The 25221-nt window shown below is 41.0% G+C and overlaps 1 protein-coding gene across 5 annotated transcripts in view; it reads left to right on the top strand.

Moving 5' to 3' along the window:
• The window catches only part of LOC120045017 (sushi domain-containing protein 2-like), a 29193-nt gene extending 4431 nt beyond the window's left edge, over positions 1-24762 (top strand). The window contains exons 5-16 of one of the 5 annotated variants that reach the window (XR_005476611.1): positions 1440-1614; positions 17653-17854; positions 20034-20119; positions 20209-20477; positions 20651-20794; positions 20920-21078; positions 21467-21715; positions 21908-22091; positions 22248-22342; positions 22454-22720; positions 23997-24093; positions 24242-24762. Coding sequence is in view for 1 of the 5 variants with exons in the window: in XM_038989832.1 (XP_038845760.1) it covers positions 1440-1614; positions 17653-17854; positions 20034-20119; positions 20209-20477; positions 20651-20794; positions 20920-21078; positions 21467-21715; positions 21908-22091; positions 22248-22342; positions 22454-22647 (1757 nt within the window). In the remaining 4 variants the exon portion in view is untranslated. Of the gene's footprint in view, positions 1-1439; positions 1615-17652; positions 17855-20033; positions 20120-20208; positions 20478-20650; positions 20795-20919; positions 21079-21466; positions 21716-21907; positions 22092-22247; positions 22343-22453 lie in introns of all 5 variants that reach the window. The other 4 variants (XR_005476609.1, XR_005476610.1, XR_005476612.1 and 1 more) reach the window with 4 other exon arrangements.
• Positions 24763-25221: the final 459 nt, after the last annotated feature.

Raw genomic sequence — 25221 nt, 5'->3', positions numbered from 1 at the left:
GATTTGAAATGGTCGGTGATCTGTTTATTAACTTGGCTTTCGAAGATTTTAGAAAGGCAGGCAGGATGGATATAGGTCTATAACAGTTTGGGTCTAGAGTGTCTCCCCCTTTGAATAGGGGATGACCGCGGCAGCTTTCCAATCTTTGGGGATCTCAGACGATACGAAAGAGAGGTTGAATAGGCTAGTAATATGGGTTGCAACAATTTCTGCAGATAATTTTAGAAGGAGAGGGTCCAGATTGTCTAGCCCAGCTGATTTGTAGGGATCCAGCTGTCTGGATTTGGGTGAAGGAGAAGCAAGGGGGGGGGGGCAAGTTGCTGCAGGGGGTGCTGAGATGTTGGCCAATGTAGGGGTAGCCAGGTGAAAAGCATGGCCAGCCGCGGAAGAATGCTTATTGAAATGATCGATTTCGATTATTGTAGATTTATCGGTGGTGACAGTGTTTCCTATCCTCAGTGCAGTCGGCAGCTGGGAGGATGTGCTCTTATTCTCCATGGACTTTACAGTGTCCCAAAATTTTGGGAATTAGTGCTACAGGAAGCAAATTTCTGTTTGAAAAAGCTAGCCTTAGCTTTCCGAACTGACTGAATATATTGGTTCCTGACTTCCCTGAAAAGTTGCATATCACGGGGGCTATTCGATGCTAATGCAGAACGCCACAGGATGTTTTTGTGCTGTTCAAGGGCAGTCAAGTCTGGGGTGAACCAAGGGCTATGTCTGTTCTTAGTTCTACATTTTCTGAAAGGGGAATGCTTATTTAAGCTGGAGAGGAAAGCACTTTTGAAGAGCAACCAGGCATGCTCTACTGACGGGATGAGGTCAATATCCTTCCAGGATACCGGGCCAGGTCGATTAGAAAGGCCTGCTCAATGAAGTGTTTTAGGGAGCGTTTGGCAGTGATGAGGCAGGCAATGAGGCAGTGATCGCTGAGATCCTGGTTGAAGACAGCAGAGTTGTATTTAGAGGGCAAGTTGGTCAGGATGATATAGCCCATGGTTACTGATTTAGGGTTGTACCTGGTAGGTTCCTTGATGATTTGTGTGGGATTGAGGGCATCTAGCTTAGATTGTAGGACGGCCGGGGTGTTAAGCATGTCCCAGTTTAGGTCACCTAACAGTACGAACTCTGAAGATAGATGGGGGGGGGGGGGACGAACAATTCACATATGGTGTCCAGGGCACAACTGGGGTCCGAGGGGGGTCTATAACAAGCGGCAACGCTGAGAGACTTGTTTCTGGAAAGGTGGATTTTTAAAAGCTCGAATTGTTTGGGCACAGATGTGGATAGAATGACAGAACTCTGCAGGCTATCTCTGCAGTAGATTGCAACTCCGCCCCCTTTGGCAGTTCTATCTTGTCGGAAAATGTTACAGTTAGGGATAGAAATTTCAGGATTTTTGGCATTCCAAGGATACTCACTGATTTTTCATGTCATAGGGGATCCCTACTCAGAGTCCTGGCAGGGTAAATGGGAGTACCTGTACTCTCTTGGGAGGGACCAGCCTAACAGTGGTGCCTTTAGATTTGTGCCCAAGACAGCAGGGAAGCCTTTCTCAGACTGGGAGGTCGGCTGTCTACGCATCAGCCCCAGTACTCACCCAGATGGAACATGGTACGTCAAAAGACTCGACACACTCATATTTAAACTGATAACAAAAAAACCATTTTTTGCAGCACAACCTACCAGTGGTGGAAAAAGTACCCAAGTGTCCTACTAAAAGTAAAGATACCTAATAGAAAATGACTCAAGTAAAAGTGAATGTCACCCAGTAAAATACTACTTGAGTAAAAGTCTAAAAGTATTTGGTTTTTAATATACTTAAGTATCAAAAGTAATTGGAATTGCTCAAATATACTTAAGTATTGAAAGTAAAAGTAAAAGTATGAATCTATATTAAGCAAACCAGACGGCCACATTTTCTAGTTTTTGTATTTACGGATAGCCAGGGGCACACTTCAACACTCAGACATCATGTATAAACGATGCATGTGTGTTTAGTGAGTCCACCAGAACAGAGGCAATAGGGATGACCAGGGATTTTCTCTTGATAAGTGCATCAATTTTACAATTTTCCTGTCTTGCTAGCCATTCAAAATGTAACGAGTACTTTTGGGTGTCAGAGAAAATGTATGGAGTAAAAAGTATGTCATTTTCTTTAGAAATGTAGTGAAGTAATAGTATAAATGGTAAAGTAACGTACAGATACCCCCAAAAACTACTTAAGTAGTATTTTAAAGTATTTTTATGTAAGTACTTTACACCACTGGAACCTACTATACTTGGAGGACATATTGTTGTAACTGCCCTAGCTACCTAGTCATAAACCACATACATGTTGTTGTAACTGCCCTAGCTACCTAGTCATAAACCACATACATGTTGTTGTAACTGCCCTAGCTACCTAGTCATAAACCACATACATGTTGTTGTAACTGCCCTAGCTAGCTAGTCATAAACCACATACATGTTGTTGTAACTGCCCTAGCTACCTAGTCATAAACTGCATACATGTTGTTGTAACTGCGCTAGCTACCTAGTCATAAACCACATACATGTTGTTGTAACTGCCCTAGCTACCTAGTCATAAACCGCATACATGTTGTTGTAACTGCCCTAGCTACCTAGTCATAAACCACATACATGTTGTTGTAACTGCCCTAGCTACCTAGTCATAAACCACATACATGTTGTTGTAACTGCGCTAGCTACCTAGTCATAAACCACATACATGTTGTTGTAACTGCCCTAGCTACCTAGTCATAAACCACATACATGTTGTTGTAACTGAGCTAGCTACCTAGTCATAAACCACATGCATGTTGTTGTAACTGCGCTAGCTACCTAGTCATAAACCACATGCATGTTGTTGTAACTGCGCTAGCTACCTAGTCATAAACCACATACATGTTGTTGTAACTGCCCTAGCTACCTAGTCATAAACCACATACATGTTGTTGTAACTGCGCTAGCTACCTAGTCATAAACCACATACATGTTGTTGTAACTGCCCTAGCTACCTAGTCATAAACCACATACATGTTGTTGTAACTGCCCTAGCTACCTAGTCATAAACCACATACATGTTGTTGTAACTGCCCTAGCTACCTAGTCATAAACCACATACATGTTGTTGTAACTGCGCTAGCTACCTAGTCATAAACCACATACATGTTGTTGTAACTGCGCTAGCTACCTAGTCATAAACCACATACATGTTGTTGTAACTGCCCTAGCTACCTAGTCATAAACCACATACATGTTGTTGTAACTTCCCTAGCTACCTAGTCATAAACCACATACATGTTGTTGTAACTGCGCTAGCTACCTAGTCATAAACCACATACATGTTGTTGTAACTCCCCTAGCTACCTAGTCATAAACCACATACATGTTGTTATAACTGCCCTAGCTACCTAGTCATAAACCGCATACATGTTGTTGTAACTGCGCTAGCTACCTAGTCATAAACCACATACATGTTGTTGTAACTGCGCTAGCTACCTAGTCATAAACCACATACATGTTGTTGTAACTGAGCTAGCTACCTAGTCATAAACCGCATACATGTTGTTGTAACTGAGCTAGCTACCTAGTCATAAACCACATACATGTTGTTGTAACTGCGCTAGCTACCTAGTCATAAACCACATACATGTTGTTGTAACTGCCCTAGCTACCTAGTCATAAACCACATACATGTTGTTGTAACTGAGCTAGCTACCTAGTCATAAACCACATACATGTTGTTGTAACTGCCCTAGCTACCTAGTCATAAACCGCATACATGTTGTTGTAACTGAGCTAGCTACCTAGTCATAAACCACATGCATGTTGTTGTAACTGAGCTAGCTACCTAGTCATAAACCACATACATGTTGTTGTAACTGAGCTAGCTACCTAGTCATAAACCACATACATGTTGTTGTAACTGCGCTAGCTACCTAGTCATAAACCACATACATGTTGTTGTAACTGCGCTAGCTACCTAGTCATAAACCACATACATGTTGTTGTAACTGAGCTAGCTACCTAGTCATAAACCACATACATGTTGTTGTAACTGCCCTAGCTACCTAGTCATAAACCGCATACATGTTGTTGTAACTGAGCTAGCTACCTAGTCATAAACCACATACATGTTGTTGTAACTGCGCTAGCTACCTAGTCATAAACCACATACATGTTGTTGTAACTGCCCTAGCTACCTAGTCATAAACCACATACATGTTGTTGTAACTGCGCTAGCTACCTAGTCATAAACCGCATACATATTGTTGTAACTGCCCTAGCTACCTAGTCATAAACCACATACATGTTGTTGTAACTGCGCTAGCTACCTAGTCATAAACCACATACATGTTGTTATAACTGCGCTAGCTACCTAGTCATAAACCACATACATGTTGTTGAAACTGCCCTAGCTACCTAGTCATAAACCACATACATGTTGTTGTAACTGCCCTAGCTACCTAGTCATAAACCACATACATGTTGTTATAACTGCCCTAGCTACCTAGTCATAAACCACATACATGTTGTTATAACTGCGCTAGCTACCTAGTCATAAACCACATACATGTTGTTGTAACTGCCCTAGCTACCTAGTCATAAACCACATACATGTTGTTGTAACTGCCCTAGCTACCTAGTCATAAACCACATACATGTTGTTATAACTGCCCTAGCTACCTAGTCATAAACCACATACATGTTGTTGTAACTGCCCTAGCTACCTAGTCATAAACCACATACATGTTGTTATAACTGAGCTAGCTACCTAGTCATAAACCACATACATGTTGTTATAACTGAGCTAGCTACCTAGTCATAAACCACATACATGTTGTTGTAACTGCCCTAGCTACCTAGTCATAAACCACATACATGTTGTTGTAACTGCCCTAGCTACCTAGTCATAAACCACATACATGTTGTTGTAACTGCCCTAGCTACCTAGTCATAAACCACATACATGTTGTTGTAACTGCCCTAGCTACCTAGTCATAAACCACATACATGTTGTTGTAACTGCCCTAGCTACCTAGTCATAAACCACATACATGTTGTTGTAACTGCCCTAGCTACAAAGTCATAAACCACATACATGTTGTTGTAACTGCCCTAGCTACCTAGTCATAAACCACATACATGTTGTTGTAACTGCGCTAGCTACCTAGTCATAAACCACATACATGTTGTTGTAACTGAGCTAGCTACCTAGTCATAAACCACATACATGTTGTTGTAACTGCCCTAGCTACCTAGTCATAAACGACATACATGTTGTTGTAACTGCCCTAGCTACCTAGTCATAAACCACATACATGTTGTTGTAACTGAGCTAGCTACCTAGTCATAAACCACATACATGTTGTTGTAACTGCCCTAGCTACCTAGTCATAAACCACATACATGTTGTTGTAACTGCCCTAGCTACCTAGTCATAAACCACATACATGTTGTTGTAACTGCCCTAGCTACCTAGTCATAAACCACATACATGTTGTTGTAACTGCCCTAGCTACCTAGTCATAAACCGCATACATGTTGTTGTAACTGCCCTAGCTACCTAGTCATAAACCACATACATGTTGTTGTAACTTCCCTAGCTACCTAGTCATAAACCACATACATGTTGTAGTAACTGCGCTAGCTACCTAGTCATAAACCACATACATGTTGTTGTAACTGCCCTAGCTACCTAGTCATAAACCACATACATGTTGTTGTAACTGCCCTAGCTACCTAGTCATAAACCACATACATGTTGTTATAACTGCCCTAGCTACCTAGTCATAAACCGCATACATGTTGTTGTAACTGCGCTAGCTACCTAGTCATAAACCACATACATGTTGTTGTAACTGCGCTAGCTACCTAGTCATAAATCACATACATGTTGTTGTAACTGAGCTAGCTACCTAGTCATAAACCGCATACATGTTGTTGTAACTGAGCTAGCTACCTAGTCATAAACCACATACATGTTGTTGTAACTGCGCTAGCTACCTAGTCATAAACCACATACATGTTGTTGTAACTGCCCTAGCTACCTAGTCATAAACCACATACATGTTGTTGTAACTGAGCTAGCTACCTAGTCATAAACCACATACATGTTGTTGTAACTGCCCTAGCTACCTAGTCATAAACCGCATACATGTTGTTATAACTGAGCTAGCTACCTAGTCATAAACCACATGCATGTTGTTGTAACTGAGCTAGCTACCTAGTCATAAACCACATACATGTTGTTGTAACTGAGCTAGCTACCTAGTCATAAACCACATACATGTTGTTGTAACTGCGCTAGCTACCTAGTCATAAACCACATACATGTTGTTGTAACTGCGCTAGCTACCTAGTCATAAACCACATACATGTTGTTGTAACTGAGCTAGCTACCTAGTCATAAACCACATACATGTTGTTGTAACTGCGCTAGCTACCTAGTCATAAACCACATACATGTTGTTGTAACTGAGCTAGCTACCTAGTCATAAACCACATACATGTTGTTGTAACTGCCCTAGCTACCTAGTCATAAACCGCATACATGTTGTTGTAACTGAGCTAGCTACCTAGTCATAAACCACATACATGTTGTTGTAACTGCGCTAGCTACCTAGTCATAAACCACATACATGTTGTTGTAACTGCCCTAGCTACCTAGTCATAAACCACATACATGTTGTTGTAACTGCGCTAGCTACCTAGTCATAAACCGCATACATATTGTTGTAACTCCCCTAGCTACCTAGTCATAAACCACATACATGTTGTTGTAACTGCGCTAGCTACCTAGTCATAAACCACATACATGTTGTTATAACTGCGCTAGCTACCTAGTCATAAACCACATACATGTTGTTGAAACTGCCCTAGCTACCTAGTCATAAACCACATACATGTTGTTGTAACTGCCCTAGCTACCTAGTCATAAACCACATACATGTTGTTATAACTGCCCTAGCTACCTAGTCATAAACCACATACATGTTGTTATAACTGCGCTAGCTACCTAGTCATAAACCACATACATGTTGTTGTAACTGCCCTAGCTACCTAGTCATAAACCACATACATGTTGTTGTAACTGCCCTAGCTACCTAGTCATAAACCACATACATGTTGTTATAACTGCCCTAGCTACCTAGTCATAAACCACATACATGTTGTTGTAACTGCCCTAGCTACCTAGTCATAAACCACATACATGTTGTTATAACTGAGCTAGCTACCTAGTCATAAACCACATACATGTTGTTATAACTGAGCTAGCTACCTAGTCATAAACCACATACATGTTGTTGTAACTGCCCTAGCTACCTAGTCATAAACCACATACATGTTGTTGTAACTGCCCTAGCTACCTAGTCATAAACCACATACATGTTGTTGTAACTGCCCTAGCTACCTAGTCATAAACCACATACATGTTGTTGTAACTGCCCTAGCTACCTAGTCATAAACCACATACATGTTGTTGTAACTGCCCTAGCTACCTAGTCATAAACCACATACATGTTGTTGTAACTGCCCTAGCTACAAAGTCATAAACCACATACATGTTGTTGTAACTGCCCTAGCTACCTAGTCATAAACCACATACATGTTGTTGTAACTGCGCTAGCTACCTAGTCATAAACCACATACATGTTGTTGTAACTGAGCTAGCTACCTAGTCATAAACCACATACATGTTGTTGTAACTGCCCTAGCTACCTAGTCATAAACGACATACATGTTGTTGTAACTGCCCTAGCTACCTAGTCATAAACCACATACATGTTGTTGTAACTGAGCTAGCTACCTAGTCATAAACCACATACATGTTGTTGTAACTGCCCTAGCTACCTAGTCATAAACCACATACATGTTGTTGTAACTGCCCTAGCTACCTAGTCATAAACCACATACATGTTGTTGTAACTGCCCTAGCTACCTAGTCATAAACCACATACATGTTGTTGTAACTGCCCTAGCTACCTAGTCATAAACCGCATACATGTTGTTGTAACTGCCCTAGCTACCTAGTCATAAACCACATACATGTTGTTGTAACTGCCCTAGCTACCTAGTCATAAACCACATACATGTTGTAGTAACTGCGCTAGCTACCTAGTCATAAACCACATACATGTTGTTGTAACTGCGCTAGCTACCTAGTCATAAACCACATACATGTTGTTGTAACTGCCCTAGCTACCTAGTCATAAACCACATACATGTTGTTATAACTGCCCTAGCTACCTAGTCATAAACCGCATACATGTTGTTGTAACTGCGCTAGCTACCTAGTCATAAACCACATACATGTTGTTGTAACTGCGCTAGCTACCTAGTCATAAATCACATACATGTTGTTGTAACTGAGCTAGCTACCTAGTCATAAACCGCATACATGTTGTTGTAACTGAGCTAGCTACCTAGTCATAAACCACATACATGTTGTTGTAACTGCGCTAGCTACCTAGTCATAAACCACATACATGTTGTTGTAACTGCCCTAGCTACCTAGTCATAAACCACATACATGTTGTTGTAACTGAGCTAGCTACCTAGTCATAAACCACATACATGTTGTTGTAACTGCCCTAGCTACCTAGTCATAAACCGCATACATGTTGTTATAACTGAGCTAGCTACCTAGTCATAAACCACATGCATGTTGTTGTAACTGAGCTAGCTACCTAGTCATAAACCACATACATGTTGTTGTAACTGAGCTAGCTACCTAGTCATAAACCACATACATGTTGTTGTAACTGCGCTAGCTACCTAGTCATAAACCACATACATGTTGTTGTAACTGCGCTAGCTACCTAGTCATAAACCACATACATGTTGTTGTAACTGAGCTAGCTACCTAGTCATAAACCACATACATGTTGTTGTAACTGCGCTAGCTACCTAGTCATAAACCACATACATGTTGTTGTAACTGCGCTAGCTACCTAGTCATAAACCACATACATGTTGTTGTAACTGAGCTAGCTACCTAGTCATAAACCACATACATGTTGTTGTAACTGCGCTAGCTACCTAGTCATAAACCACATACATGTTGTTGTAACTGCCCTAGCTACCTAGTCATAAACCACATACATGTTGTTGTAACTGCGCTAGCTACCTAGTCATAAACCGCATACATATTGTTGTAACTGCCCTAGCTACCTAGTCATAAACCACATACATGTTGTTGTAACTGCACTAGCTACCTAGTCATAAACCACATACATGTTGTTATAACTGCCCTAGCTACCTAGTCATAAACCACATACATGTTGTTGTAACTGCCCTAGCTACCTAGTCATAAACCACATACATGTTGTTATAACTGCCCTAGCTACCTAGTCATAAACCACATACATGTTGTTATAACTGCGCTAGCTACCTAGTCATAAACCACATACATGTTGTTATAACTGCGCTAGCTACCTAGTCATAAACCACATACATGTTGTTGTAACTGCCCTAGCTACCTAGTCATAAACCACATACATGTTGTTGTAACTGCCCTAGCTACCTAGTCATAAACCACATACATGTTGTTGTAACTGAGCTAGCTACCTAGTCATAAACCACATACATGTTGTTATAACTGCGCTAGCTACCTAGTCATAAACCACATACATGTTGTTATAACTGAGCTAGCTACCTAGTCATAAACCACATACATGTTGTTGTAACTGCCCTAGCTACCTAGTCATAAACCACATACATGTTGTTGTAACTGCCCTAGCTACCTAGTCATAAACCACATACATGTTGTTGTAACTGCCCTAGCTACCTAGTCATAAACCACATACATGTTGTTGTAACTGCCCTAGCTACCTAGTCATAAACCACATACATGTTGTTGTAACTGCCCTAGCTACCTAGTCATAAACCACATACATGTTGTTGTAACTGCCCTAGCTACAAAGTCATAAACCACATACATGTTGTTGTAACTGCCCTAGCTACCTAGTCATAAACCACATACATGTTGTTGTAACTGCGCTAGCTACCTAGTCATAAACCACATACATGTTGTTGTAACTGAGCTAGCTACCTAGTCATAAACCACATACATGTTGTTGTAACTGCCCTAGCTACCTAGTCATAAACCACATACATGTTGTTGTAACTGCCCTAGCTACCTAGTCATAAACCACATACATGTTGTTGTAACTGAGCTAGCTACCTAGTCATAAACCACATGCATGTTGTTGTAACTGCGCTAGCTACCTAGTCATAAACCACATACATGTTGTTGTAACTGCCCTAGCTACCTAGTCATAAACCGCATACATGTTGTTATAACTGAGCTAGCTACCTAGTCATAAACCACATGCATGTTGTTGTAACTGAGCTAGCTACCTAGTCATAAACCACATACATGTTGTTGTAACTGAGCTAGCTACCTAGTCATAAACCACATACATGTTGTTGTAACTGCGCTAGCTACCTAGTCATAAACCACATACATGTTGTTGTAACTGCGCTAGCTACCTAGTCATAAACCACATACATGTTGTTGTAACTGAGCTAGCTACCTAGTCATAAACCACATACATGTTGTTGTAACTGCGCTAGCTACCTAGTCATAAACCACATACATGTTGTTGTAACTGAGCTAGCTACCTAGTCATAAACCACATACATGTTGTTGTAACTGCCCTAGCTACCTAGTCATAAACCGCATACATGTTGTTGTAACTGAGCTAGCTACCTAGTGATAAACCACATACATGTTGTTGTAACTGCGCTAGCTACCTAGTCATAAACCACATACATGTTGTTGTAACTGCCCTAGCTACCTAGTCATAAACCACATACATGTTGTTGTAACTGCGCTAGCTACCTAGTCATAAACCGCATACATATTGTTGTAACTGCCCTAGCTACCTAGTCATAAACCACATACATGTTGTTGTAACTGCGCTAGCTACCTAGTCATAAACCACATACATGTTGTTATAACTGCGCTAGCTACCTAGTCATAAACCACATACATGTTGTTGAAACTGCCCTAGCTACCTAGTCATAAACCACATACATGTTGTTGTAACTGCCCTAGCTACCTAGTCATAAACCACATACATGTTGTTATAACTGCCCTAGCTACCTAGTCATAAACCACATACATGTTGTTATAACTGCGCTAGCTACCTAGTCATAAACCACATACATGTTGTTGTAACTGCCCTAGCTACCTAGTCATAAACCACATACATGTTGTTGTAACTGCCCTAGCTACCTAGTCATAAACCACATACATGTTGTTATAACTGCCCTAGCTACCTAGTCATAAACCACATACATGTTGTTGTAACTGCCCTAGCTACCTAGTCATAAACCACATACATGTTGTTATAACTGAGCTAGCTACCTAGTCATAAACCACATACATGTTGTTATAACTGAGCTAGCTACCTAGTCATAAACCACATACATGTTGTTGTAACTGCCCTAGCTACCTAGTCATAAACCACATACATGTTGTTATAACTGCGCTAGCTACCTAGTCATAAACCACATACATGTTGTTGTAACTGCCCTAGCTACCTAGTCATAAACCACATACATGTTGTTAAAACTGAGCTAGCGACCTAGTCATAAACCACATACATGTTGTTGTAACTGCCCTAGCTACCTAGTCATAAACCACATACATGTTGTTAAAACTGAGCTAGCGACCTAGTCATAAACCGCATACATGTTGTTGTAACTGCCCTAGCTACCTAGTCATAAACCACATACATGTTGTTGTAACTGCCCTAGCTACCTAGTCATAAACCACATACATGTTGTTGTAACTGAGCTAGCTACCTAGTCATAAACCACATACATGTTGTTGTAACTGCCCTAGCTACCTAGTCATAAACCACATACATGTTGTTATAACTGCGCTAGCTACCTAGTCATAAACCACATACATGTTGTTGTAACTGCCCTAGCTACCTAGTCATAAACCACATACATGTTGTTAAAACTGAGCTAGCGACCTAGTCATAAACCACCTACATGTTGTTGTAACTGAGCTAGCTACCTAGTCATAAACCACATACATGTTGTTAAAACTGAGCTAGCGACCTAGTCATAAACCGCATACATGTTGTTGTAACTGCCCTAGCTACCTAGTCATAAACCACATACATGTTGTTGTAACTGCCCTAGCTACCTAGTCATAAACCACATACATGTTGTTGTAACTGAGCTAGCTACCTAGTCATAAACCACATACATGTTGTTGTAACTGCCCTAGCTACCTAGTCATTAACCACATACATGTTGTTATAACTGCGCTAGCTACCTAGTCATAAACCACATACATGTTGTTGTAACTGAGCTAGCTACCTAGTCATAAACCACATACATGTTGTTATAACTGCGTTAGCTACCTAGTCATAAACCACATACATGTTGTTGTAACTGCCCTAGCTACCTAGTCATAAACCACATACATGTTGTTGTAACTGCCCTAGCTACAAAGCCATAAACCACATACATGTTGTTGTAACTGCCCTAGCTACCTAGTCATAAACCACATACATGTTGTTGTAACTGCGCTAGCTACCTAGTCATAAACCACATACATGTTGTTGTAACTGAGCTAGCTACCTAGTCATAAACCACATACATGTTGTTGTAACTGCCCTAGCTACCTAGTCATAAACCACATACATGTTGTTGTAACTGCCCTAGCTACCTAGTCATAAACCACATACATGTTGTTGTAACTGAGCTAGCTACCTAGTCATAAACCACATACATGTTGTTGTAACTGCCCTAGCTACCTAGTCATAAACCACATACATGTTGTTGTAACTGCCCTAGCTACCTAGTCATAAACCACATACATGTTGTTGTAACTGCCCTAGCTACCTAGTCATAAACCACATACATGTTGTTGTAACTGCCCTAGCTACCTAGTCATAAACCGCATACATGTTGTTGTAACTGCCCTAGCTACCTAGTCATAAACCACATACATGTTGTTGTAACTGCCCTAGCTACCTAGTCATAAACCACATACATGTTGTAGTAACTGCGCTAGCTACCTAGTCATAAACCACATACATGTTGTTGTAACTGAGCTAGCTACCTAGTCATAAACCACATACATGTTGTAGTAACTGCGCTAGCTACCTAGTCATAAACCACATACATGTTGTTATAACTGAGCTAGCTACCTAGTCATAAACCACATACATGTTGTTGTAACTGCCCTAGCTACCTAGTCATAAACCACATACATGTTGTTATAACTGCGCTAGCTACCTAGTCATAAACCACATACATGTTGTTGTAACTGCCCTAGCTACCTAGTCATAAACCACATACATGTTGTTAAAACTGAGCTAGCGACCTAGTCATAAACCACCTACATGTTGTTGTAACTGAGCTAGCTACCTAGTCATAAACCACATACATGTTGTTAAAACTGAGCTAGCGACCTAGTCATAAACCGCATACATGTTGTTGTAACTGCCCTAGCTACCTAGTCATAAACCACATACATGTTGTTGTAACTGCCCTAGCTACCTAGTCATAAACCACATACATGTTGTTGTAACTGAGCTAGCTACCTAGTCATAAACCACATACATGTTGTTGTAACTGCCCTAGCTACCTAGTCATTAACCACATACATGTTGTTATAACTGCGCTAGCTACCTAGTCATAAACCACATACATGTTGTTGTAACTGAGCTAGCTACCTAGTCATAAACCACATACATTTTGTTATAACTGCGTTAGCTACCTAGTCATAAACCACATACATGTTGTTGTAACTGAGCTAGCTACCTAGTCATAAACCACATGCATGTTGTTGTAACTGCGCTAGCTACCTAGTCATAAACCACATACATGTTGTTGTAACTGCCCTAGCTACCTAGTCATAAACCGCATACATGTTGTTATAACTGAGCTAGCTACCTAGTCATAAACCACATGCATGTTGTTGTAACTGAGCTAGCTACCTAGTCATAAACCACATACATGTTGTTGTAACTGAGCTAGCTACCTAGTCATAAACCACATACATGTTGTTGTAACTGCGCTAGCTACCTAGTCATAAACCACATACATGTTGTTGTAACTGCGCTAGCTACCTAGTCATAAACCACATACATGTTGTTGTAACTGAGCTAGCTACCTAGTCATAAACCACATACATGTTGTTGTAACTGCGCTAGCTACCTAGTCATAAACCACATACATGTTGTTGTAACTGAGCTAGCTACCTAGTCATAAACCACATACATGTTGTTGTAACTGCCCTAGCTACCTAGTCATAAACCGCATACATGTTGTTGTAACTGAGCTAGCTACCTAGTGATAAACCACATACATGTTGTTGTAACTGCGCTAGCTACCTAGTCATAAACCACATACATGTTGTTGTAACTGCCCTAGCTACCTAGTCATAAACCACATACATGTTGTTGTAACTGCGCTAGCTACCTAGTCATAAACCGCATACATATTGTTGTAACTGCCCTAGCTACCTAGTCATAAACCACATACATGTTGTTGTAACTGCGCTAGCTACCTAGTCATAAACCACATACATGTTGTTATAACTGCGCTAGCTACCTAGTCATAAACCACATACATGTTGTTGAAACTGCCCTAGCTACCTAGTCATAAACCACATACATGTTGTTGTAACTGCCCTAGCTACCTAGTCATAAACCACATACATGTTGTTATAACTGCCCTAGCTACCTAGTCATAAACCACATACATGTTGTTATAACTGCGCTAGCTACCTAGTCATAAACCACATACATGTTGTTGTAACTGCCCTAGCTACCTAGTCATAAACCACATACATGTTGTTGTAACTGCCCTAGCTACCTAGTCATAAACCACATACATGTTGTTATAACTGCCCTAGCTACCTAGTCATAAACCACATACATGTTGTTGTAACTGCCCTAGCTACCTAGTCATAAACCACATACATGTTGTTATAACTGAGCTAGCTACCTAGTCATAAACCACATACATGTTGTTATAACTGAGCTAGCTACCTAGTCATAAACCACATACATGTTGTTGTAACTGCCCTAGCTACCTAGTCATAAACCACATACATGTTGTTATAACTGCGCTAGCTACCTAGTCATAAACCACATACATGTTGTTGTAACTGCCCTAGCTACCTAGTCATAAACCACATACATGTTGTTAAAACTGAGCTAGCGACCTAGTCATAAACCACCTACATGTTGTTGTAACTGAGCTAGCTACCTAGTCATAAACCACATACATGTTGTTAAAACTGAGCTAGCGACCTAGTCATAAACCGCATACATGTTGTTGTAACTGCCCTAGCTACCTAGTCATAAACCACATACATGTTGTTGTAACTGCCCTAGCTACCTAGTCATAAACCACATACATGTTGTTGTAACTGAGCTAGCTACCTAGTCATAAACCACATACATGTTGTTGTAACTGCCCTAGCTACCTAGTCATAAACCACATACATGTTGTTATAACTGCGCTAGCTACCTAGTCATAAACCACATACATGTTGTTGTAACTGCCCTAGCTACCTAGTCATAAACCACATACATGTTGTTAAAACTGAGCTAGCGACCTAGTCATAAACCACCTACATGTTGTTGTAACTGAGCTAGCTACCTAGTCATAAACCACATACATGTTGTTAAAACTGAGCTAGCGACCTAGTCATAAACCGCATACATGTTGTTGTAACTGCCCTAGCTACCTAGTCATAAACCACATACATGTTGTTGTAACTGCCCTAGCTACCTAGTCATAAACCACATACATGTTGTTGTAACTGAGCTAGCTACCTAGTCATAAACCACATACATGTTGTTGTAACTGCCCTAGCTACCTAGTCATTAACCACATACATGTTGTTATAACTGCGCTAGCTACCTAGTCATAAACCACATACATGTTGTTGTAACTGAGCTAGCTACCTAGTCATAAACCACATACATGTTGTTATAACTGCGTTAGCTACCTAGTCATAAACCACATACATGTTGTTGTAACTGCCCTAGCTACCTAGTCATAAACCACATACATGTTGTTGTAACTGCCCTAGCTACAAAGCCATAAACCACATACATGTTGTTGTAACTGCCCTAGCTACCTAGTCATAAACCACATACATGTTGTTGTAACTGCGCTAGCTACCTAGTCATAAACCACATACATGTTGTTGTAACTGAGCTAGCTACCTAGTCATAAACCACATACATGTTGTTGTAACTGCCCTAGCTACCTAGTCATAAACCACATACATGTTGTTGTAACTGCCCTAGCTACCTAGTCATAAACCACATACATGTTGTTGTAACTGAGCTAGCTACCTAGTCATAAACCACATACATGTTGTTGTAACTGCCCTAGCTACCTAGTCATAAACCACATACATGTTGTTGTAACTGCCCTAGCTACCTAGTCATAAACCACATACATGTTGTTGTAACTGCCCTAGCTACCTAGTCATAAACCACATACATGTTGTTGTAACTGCCCTAGCTACCTAGTCATAAACCGCATACATGTTGTTGTAACTGCCCTAGCTACCTAGTCATAAACCACATACATGTTGTTGTAACTGCCCTAGCTACCTAGTCATAAACCACATACATGTTGTAGTAACTGCGCTAGCTACCTAGTCATAAACCACATACATGTTGTTGTAACTGAGCTAGCTACCTAGTCATAAACCACATACATGTTGTAGTAACTGCGCTAGCTACCTAGTCATAAACCACATACATGTTGTTATAACTGAGCTAGCTACCTAGTCATAAACCACATACATGTTGTTGTAACTGCCCTAGCTACCTAGTCATAAACCACATACATGTTGTTATAACTGCGCTAGCTACCTAGTCATAAACCACATACATGTTGTTGTAACTGCCCTAGCTACCTAGTCATAAACCACATACATGTTGTTAAAACTGAGCTAGCGACCTAGTCATAAACCACCTACATGTTGTTGTAACTGAGCTAGCTACCTAGTCATAAACCACATACATGTTGTTAAAACTGAGCTAGCGACCTAGTCATAAACCGCATACATGTTGTTGTAACTGCCCTAGCTACCTAGTCATAAACCACATACATGTTGTTGTAACTGCCCTAGCTACCTAGTCATAAACCACATACATGTTGTTGTAACTGAGCTAGCTACCTAGTCATAAACCACATACATGTTGTTGTAACTGCCCTAGCTACCTAGTCATTAACCACATACATGTTGTTATAACTGCGCTAGCTACCTAGTCATAAACCACATACATGTTGTTGTAACTGAGCTAGCTACCTAGTCATAAACCACATACATGTTGTTATAACTGCGTTAGCTACCTAGTCATAAACCACATACATGTTGTTGTAACTGCCCTAGCTACCTAGTCATAAACCACATACATGTTGTTGTAACTGCCCTAGCTACCTAGTCATAAACCACATACATGTTGTTGTAACTGCGCTAGCTACCTAGTCATAAACCACATACATGTTGTTGTAACTGCGTTAGCTACCTAGTCATAAACCACATACATGTTGTTATAACTGCGTTAGCTACCTAGTCATAAACCACATACATGTTGTTATAACTGCGTTAGCTGTCTCCGTGATATGAATGTCCTATAGGAATGTCCAGGCAGTGTGGACTGAGGACCATGCTCTAGCCTGGCATCTGGAGGACAAGTTCAGGCAGGACTCAGCCGTCTGGGCACTGGATAAGTGTAAAGCCTGGGACCAGCTGGAGGAGACACTGCCAGACTTCCTCTCTGAAATTATTGACTGTCCATGCACACTGGCTCAGGCTAGAGCAGACACTGGGAGGTTTCATGTAAGTCAAAGCAGTAAACTATGGTATAGATGTAGGATCTTAATTTGATCACCATGTTGCAGGAGAATTGTCCACGTATTTGAGGTTTAAAAATGCTTCTGAAGTTTCAAATAAAATCAAATTGTATTTGTCACATGCGCCGAATATAACAGGTGTAGACCTTACAGTGAAATACTTACTTACAAGCCCTTAACCAACAGTGCAGTTTTAAGAAAATACAACCCCCCAAAAAGTAAGAGAAAATAATAACAAATAATTAAAGAGCAGCAGTAAATAACAATAACGGGGCTATATGCAGGGGGTACCGGTACAGAGTCAATGTGCGATGGCACCGGTGTCGAGGTAATTGAGGTAATATGTACATGGTAGGTAGAGTTATTAAAGTGACTATGCATAGATAATAAGACAGAGTAGCAGCAGCATAGAAGAGGGTGGGGTGGCAATGCAAAAAGTCTACTAGTCAACTACAGGTAAAAGAGGACCGAGCACGCCCCCATTCTCATCAACGGGGCTGCAGTGGAGCAGGTTGAGAGCTTCAAGATTTTTGGTGTCCACATCACCAACAAACTAACATGGTCCAAGCACACCATGACAGTCGTGAAGAGGGCATGACAAAACCTATTCCCCCTCAGGAGACTGAAAAGATTTGGCATGGCTCTTCAGATCCTCAAAAGGTTCTACAGCTGCACCATCGAGAGCATCCTGACTGGTTGCATCACTGCCTGGTATGGCAACTGCTCGGCCTCTGACCGCAAGGCACTACAGAGGGTAGTGTGAACGGCCCAGTACATCACTGGGGCCAAGCTTCCTGCCATCCAGGACCTCTATACCAGGCGGTGTCAGAGGAAGGCCCTAAAAATTGTCAAAGACTCCAGCCACCCTAGTCATAGACTGTTCTCTCTGCTACCGCACGGCAAGCGGTACCGGAGTGCCAAGTCTAGGTCCAAGAGGCTTCTAAACAGCTTCTACCCCCAAGCCATAAGACTCCTGAACATCTAGTCAAATGACTACCCAGACTATTTGCATTGCCCCCCTCCCCTTTCACACCACTGCCACTCTCTGTTGTCATCTATGCATAGTCACTTTAATATTAACTCTACCTACATGTACATACTACCTCAACTAACCGGTGTCCCCGCACATTGACTCTGTCCCGGCAACCCCCTGTATATATTGTTATTTTTTACTGCTGCTCTTTAATTACTTGTTACTTTTATCTCTTATTCTTATCCCTATTTTTTGAAACTGCAATGTTGGTTAGGGGCTCGTAAGTAAGCATTTCACTGTAAGGTCTACACCTGTGGTATTCGGCGCATATGACTAATAACATTTGATTTGATGAGTCGTCCCTGGTCGTGCAGTCATGAGTGAACAGGGAGTACAGGAGGGGACTGAGCACGCGCCTGTGTTGGGGATCAGCGTAGTCAATGAATAGCATTCTCACATAGGTGTTCCTTTTGTCCAGGTGTGAAAGGGCAGTGTGGAGTGCAATAGAGATTGCATCATCTGTGGGTCTGTTGGTGCGGTATGCAAATTGGAGTGGGTCTATGGTTTCTGGGATAATGATGTTGATGTGAGCCATGACCAAACTTTTAAGGCATTTTATGGCTACAGACGTGAGTGCTACGGGTCGGTAGTCATTTAGGCATTTTACCTTGGTGTTCTTAGGCACAGGGACTATGATGGTCTGCTTGAAGCATGTTTGTATTACAGACTCAGACAGGGAGAGGTTGAAAATGTCAGTGAAGACACATGCCAGTTGGGCAGCGCATGCTCGGAGTACACGTCCTGGTAATCCGTCTGGCTCTGCGGCCTTGTGAATTTTGACCTGTTTTAAGGTCTTACCCACATCGGCTGCGGAGAGCGTGATCAGACTTGATTTTCCCACACGAAGAATGTATCAACCTCTATAAATATGTCCATTAATTACAATCCACATAATTCACATTTCCTGTTGCTGCAGGATTATTTTCCTGCTGTAGCAACTGGCACAAATTAAGATCCTACACCTAAGATCCTACACCTGTACCTTGTACCTTATTATGTTTGTGCTCCCAACTGTGCAGGCACAGCATACAGACAGTATTGCTTTACATGTATGATAGATACCAGTAAAGGAAAAGAGTATGATACAGTTTGCTTTGTGCATTTTAATTGATGCTTTCCCTTTCACCCACAGACAGATTATGGCTGTGATATAGAGAAGGGGAGTGTGTGTACCTACCACCCAGGAAGTGTGCACTGTGTGCGGGCCATACAAGCCAGGTAAGTCCCATAACAATCTAATGATTTGTCAGTTATTAAGAGTCCTCAAGGCCTATTTGGATCCTGTGTTTCATATTCACTGTTGACAGCCCCAAGTTTGCAGCAGGACAGCAGTGTTGCTATGACCACACGGGGGCCCAGGTTTTGACAGATGACTCCATTGGTGGGAGTACCCCAGACAGAGCCCATGACTGGGGCTCACCCCCATTTGTAAAGCCCCCCAGAGTCCCTGGGTTCTCCCACTGGCTCTACGACGTCCTCAGCTTCTACTACTGCTGCCTGTGGTCTGACAACTGTCACTACTACTTCAAACGCAGACCCTCCAGTGACTGCAGGACCTACCAAGTACCAAAAGCAGGTGAGAAAATGGCTCTGGCCTATAGTATGACTGTCTGATTCATGACATTACAGCTGTCTGAACATAATATTATACAGTGTCTAAAATGTAGATCTTTTTTTCTGTTATTTATTATTGTTTCAATGTCATTTTAGAATAATTTATAATAATGGTATTGGATTTTTTATCACTAGGTGTGGTGTTTGGAGACCCCCACTTCATAACATTTGATGGCGTCAGTTACTCCTTCAATGGAAAGGGGGAATACACCATTATGGTCTCAGAAAGCAAGGAACTGACAATACAGGGCAGAACAGAGCCGGTAATACTGACAAATGGTGAGTTTTTAAGAAAACTTATAGTTAGAATGAAAGAGACAAGAAATTCAGAGGATCTCAGTTGACCTCAAATTTTGGCAAATTATTATTACATTGATTATTATTCCTAAACATTAATTTCACAGGCAGCATGGTGAAAGCAACAAAGCTGTCAGCGGTTGCCATGAGAGAGGGGACCTCTGACATCATTGAGGTGCGACTCGGCAACCCTCAGGACCACCTACAGGTGCTGCAGAACCAAACCTCCCTCTCCTTCTCTGAGCAGAGCTGGATGGATCTGAAGGGTGAGACCTTGGGCTTTTTTAATTGACCTTTGGATTCATAGAAGAGCTATTGTTTTCATAAATTAATAAATGCAGTGGAGAGATAATGCAGCAGAGATAAGGCTGAGCTGGCTCACTGGTGAAGAGATATAAGGGCTGTCTATGCCCTTGTGAAATTACTAACAGATATTTACAACTGCTTTAAAGTCCTAGCTTCCCTGCGTAAAGAGAATGATTCAACTTTCATTTCAAGTTCAAATGTTTGACAGCAGTATTCACCAAGTCTGCACTGAGCTGTAAATGTGGATGTAGAATCTAGAATGGAGATTCTATTTTCTAAAATGTCAACCAGATAAGATAAGGAAAATATGCAATTCTAAGATATGGATCTATCATACTTATTTTCCAGGTGTGTTTGTATTTTCACCCAACCCTACAAATGTGACTGTCATGTTCCCCTCTGGAGCTGGAGTGGAACTGAGACTGAGAGGGGGAACCATGACAACCACAGTGCTTCTACCGGAGGTGTTTAAGGATTTTACCCGTGGACTGTTAGGAAAGATGAACGGTGATCCCAAAGATGACCTGGTTACCAGTGATGGTCAGACTGAGTCTGATCAAGGCAATGCAGAGGGGCTATTTAATTTCGGGGCAAGCTGTGAGTAAATACAAAGTCTGCATCTAATTAATATCATACATGTTCTCCAGACAGATTACAGAGATATTGTTAATTACTAACTAAGGTTCAGTGTACTCATAATGCAATTGCACACAGTTGTCATGTGCACAACAAATGCAGTCAATACATTTTTTACTCAGTAAAAATATGCTTTAACTTACATTTTTCCAGGGGCTATATTGAACGAGTCCACGCTCTTCACGTACGATTCGGAACACTTGTTGAACTCATATCTCCATGCTCCAAAACACGACGCCAGTTTCCGTCCAGTGTTTTCCATCCCTGAGGATCCAAATGATCCTCTCGGCAGCCAGGCCTCTGAGCTGTGCTCTGGAGAGGGCTCTCTGTACTGTAGGTACAACAAGCATGGATCAGAGGAATCTAGCTAGACATCTGCCATCCTCTGTTATCACACACAGGACACTGAGACACTATACTTTTTTATAGCTAAAGAGACATAATGTTCTCTTCTGTTTATTGCTTGAAATATCTCATCATAATTGCATTGTAGATATGATACGCTGATGGCTCGTAGTCTGGAGATGGGCAATGCCACCAGGGTATCTTTTCAGAGCCACAGGTCTGTAGTGGAGGATCTAGAGCCAGGTAGGTAACCTACTGTATAACAAAATAACAATGAACATAAGCACATTTGCACCGTTAGTCATAGAATTAATATAGCAGAAAATTAAGCCCATCTTATCTCATTCTCTACAGTGGTGTCCTGTGGCTGGCTTTCTCCACCCACAAATGGAAAGAAGGAGGGGACCAGATATTTACAGGGAGCTGTGGTGAAGCTGTCCTGTGACTCTGGCTATGTCCTCTGGGGGTCAGAGGAGCACACATGCCTGGGGACTGGTCAATGGTCTGGTGAAACCACGACCTGTGTGGCTGGTATGGACCATCGCTGAAATCAACAGCAAAATTCTATGCTACTGGTTTGAATCATCGCTGAAATCAACAGCAACATGATATACGCTCCTGGTATGTAGGAAATACCAGTACGAAAAAGTATGAAAATGTATTGTGGCAGACCAGGGGGTTGGGTCAAAAGCTCAGTTTCAAAGGTATTTATTAAAATAATAGTCCAAAAGAAAAGAATGGGTCTCCCCCATGAGACCCTCTCCGGGATACCGTCTTCTGGGCTCCGGGTCTTGCTGTATCCTGTGGAGATCAAAAACTGAACCCTATCCTGTTACCTCTGGTACTGTCCCCAACTATACAGGAGTCCTTTCTTCCCCCAGTCTCTTCCCTGTGTGCTGCCTTTCTGGCAGCTTTATGGGACTTGTACAGCTGGTGAGCAATCAGCCCTTGATTACTCACCAATCCCCAATCAGCCCCAATTAGTCCTGGCCGGAGAGCCGTCGAGATCTGGCCTCATGATGTATACTCCGTCTGTCACCAGGCCTCGACGAGTCTCCCCCTGGTGGCTGACCTGCTGTACGCCACAGTATGCACTCACTATTGGAAGTCGCTCTGAATAAGAGTGTCTGCTAAATGACAAAAATGTAAATGTAAAAATGTATTTATCATCGCTGAAATCAACAGCAAAATGCTCTATAATTCTGGTAAAAATGATCACTAAAATCAACAGCAAAATGCTCAATAATTCTAGTAACAAATTATCACTAAAACGTTACTGCAAAATGAAATCAATATTGGCTGAGGATCAATATCATGGGTTTATTGCCAGTGAGGTCACATCAACTTTACCATGCTTAATGTTTGAAATCAGTTGCTTTTTTATGTACGGCGTGTCCTGTCTTCCTTTGATTTCCCAAAATTATTTAAAAAATCATAACTTCACCACTACATGTGCTTTGTTTTAACCCCTTTTACAATCCCTCCACTAATACTGTTGACATGAGTTGGCAGGGACAGATATGGGGGCATATTGCTATGGCAATGAGACCAGACTGTGAATTTGAATCATCACATACAGTATAATTGACAAAATGATTGAAATATTCATAGCATAGGCTAGCTACAGTACTGTTATGTTACTGAAGGATGCTGTAGCCACTATACTATTATTTACAGTGCGTGAGCCCCCCATCATGAATAACATAGGGATGAAATTGAGTATCTGAAAATCAAAGGTTTGCATTCTCCTTTTTGACTGTGGACAAGCTGATAATGGCTCCTCCTTTATCGAAAAGGGAAGCATTTCAAAGCCCTTTACAACTCTCTCTCAACAAAATGATTTATCTTTCCCTCTAAAGCCACACTTAAATTACAGTATATGCTCTTTGTTTTGCAGATAATCTCAAGGGAATTGTGGTTGTTTCAGTTATTGGAGCACTAGCATTAATCCTAATGATAGTAACACTCATAATTAACAGCAGACAACATAAAAGGTAGGGTATAGTGATCTTCAGTGCCATACATTTTTGTTTACACACTTCCTCTGAAAAATACACATTTTACACTATACATGTACCTTCAAGGTTGTGAGCTCAATGCTACAGCAGTTAAACATGTCTGTTTTCTTATTTTTCTGTTCAGAGAAACTGCAGCGTCTGCTGTGTCAGATGATGGACAAGATCAGATCAGTGTGGTTTTCTAATAGACATTCTGCAGGATCCATAGAATAGTTGGTTTAAGAATACCAGCACAGAGAATGACTGTGTCACAGAAAGCCTCGACTGTCTCACAGAAAGCCTTTCAGTAAACTTCATTACTAGGCTATATTCTTCAATAGACACACTCCATAAATGTTTGTATGTAACCCACCTTTGCATAAAGGACTCAGATATGTCTCAAGGTTAGAGTTGCAAACATATACATTTGTTCTACTGCTGATAGTGAAAGTAGAGTTAATTGCACCATAATGTATCTAGTTATATGGCAAAACACAATACCTGTTGACTTAAAACAGTACTGTACCTAATGACATGCATATATCCACACTTCTAACTCTGTAATGCAAAATATGAATGTATGGCATGTAATAATATCAGCAATGAAATTCATGATATCTCTTCCACTACCATACTAATAAATGGTATCACTGTACACTCACGGTACTGATTGAGTCAGGTGTGAGGTTCATTGTTTGAATTATTTATGACAGATGTTTTATTTATGACAGATGTTTGGGGCTTTGTTTGAGCCAAGGTTATTATAGTTTTGTGTTTAATATTAATTTTTATTTCTATTAGTTGTCATATTTTCATTTGAAATTCAGTTTAGTTTCAGTTAATTCAGGTTTTTATTTAGTTTAAGTTTTATAGAAATATTTATATATTCATATTATTTCATTTCCATTTTAGTTTTAGTGTTAGGGACAGAAAGTAGCCTATGCATGGGAGGCCAGGAGCCATTTACTGTATAGTTGTATAAGTTTTGTATTTTTGGGGATGTCACTTCTTTCACTTCTGTGGTGCAGTAATGCATTTGGTGATGGGTCAGATCTTAGGTTAGGTTTAAAGGTAGACTCAGTGAGATGACGTCGATGCACAAAGTGAATAGTTTCCGCAACAACC

The sequence above is a fragment of the Salvelinus namaycush genome, chromosome 3 (assembly GCF_016432855.1).
Source record: "Salvelinus namaycush isolate Seneca chromosome 3, SaNama_1.0, whole genome shotgun sequence".
Lineage (NCBI taxonomy): Eukaryota > Metazoa > Chordata > Actinopteri > Salmoniformes > Salmonidae > Salvelinus > Salvelinus namaycush.
This window is presented reverse-complemented; position numbering and strand designations above follow the sequence as displayed.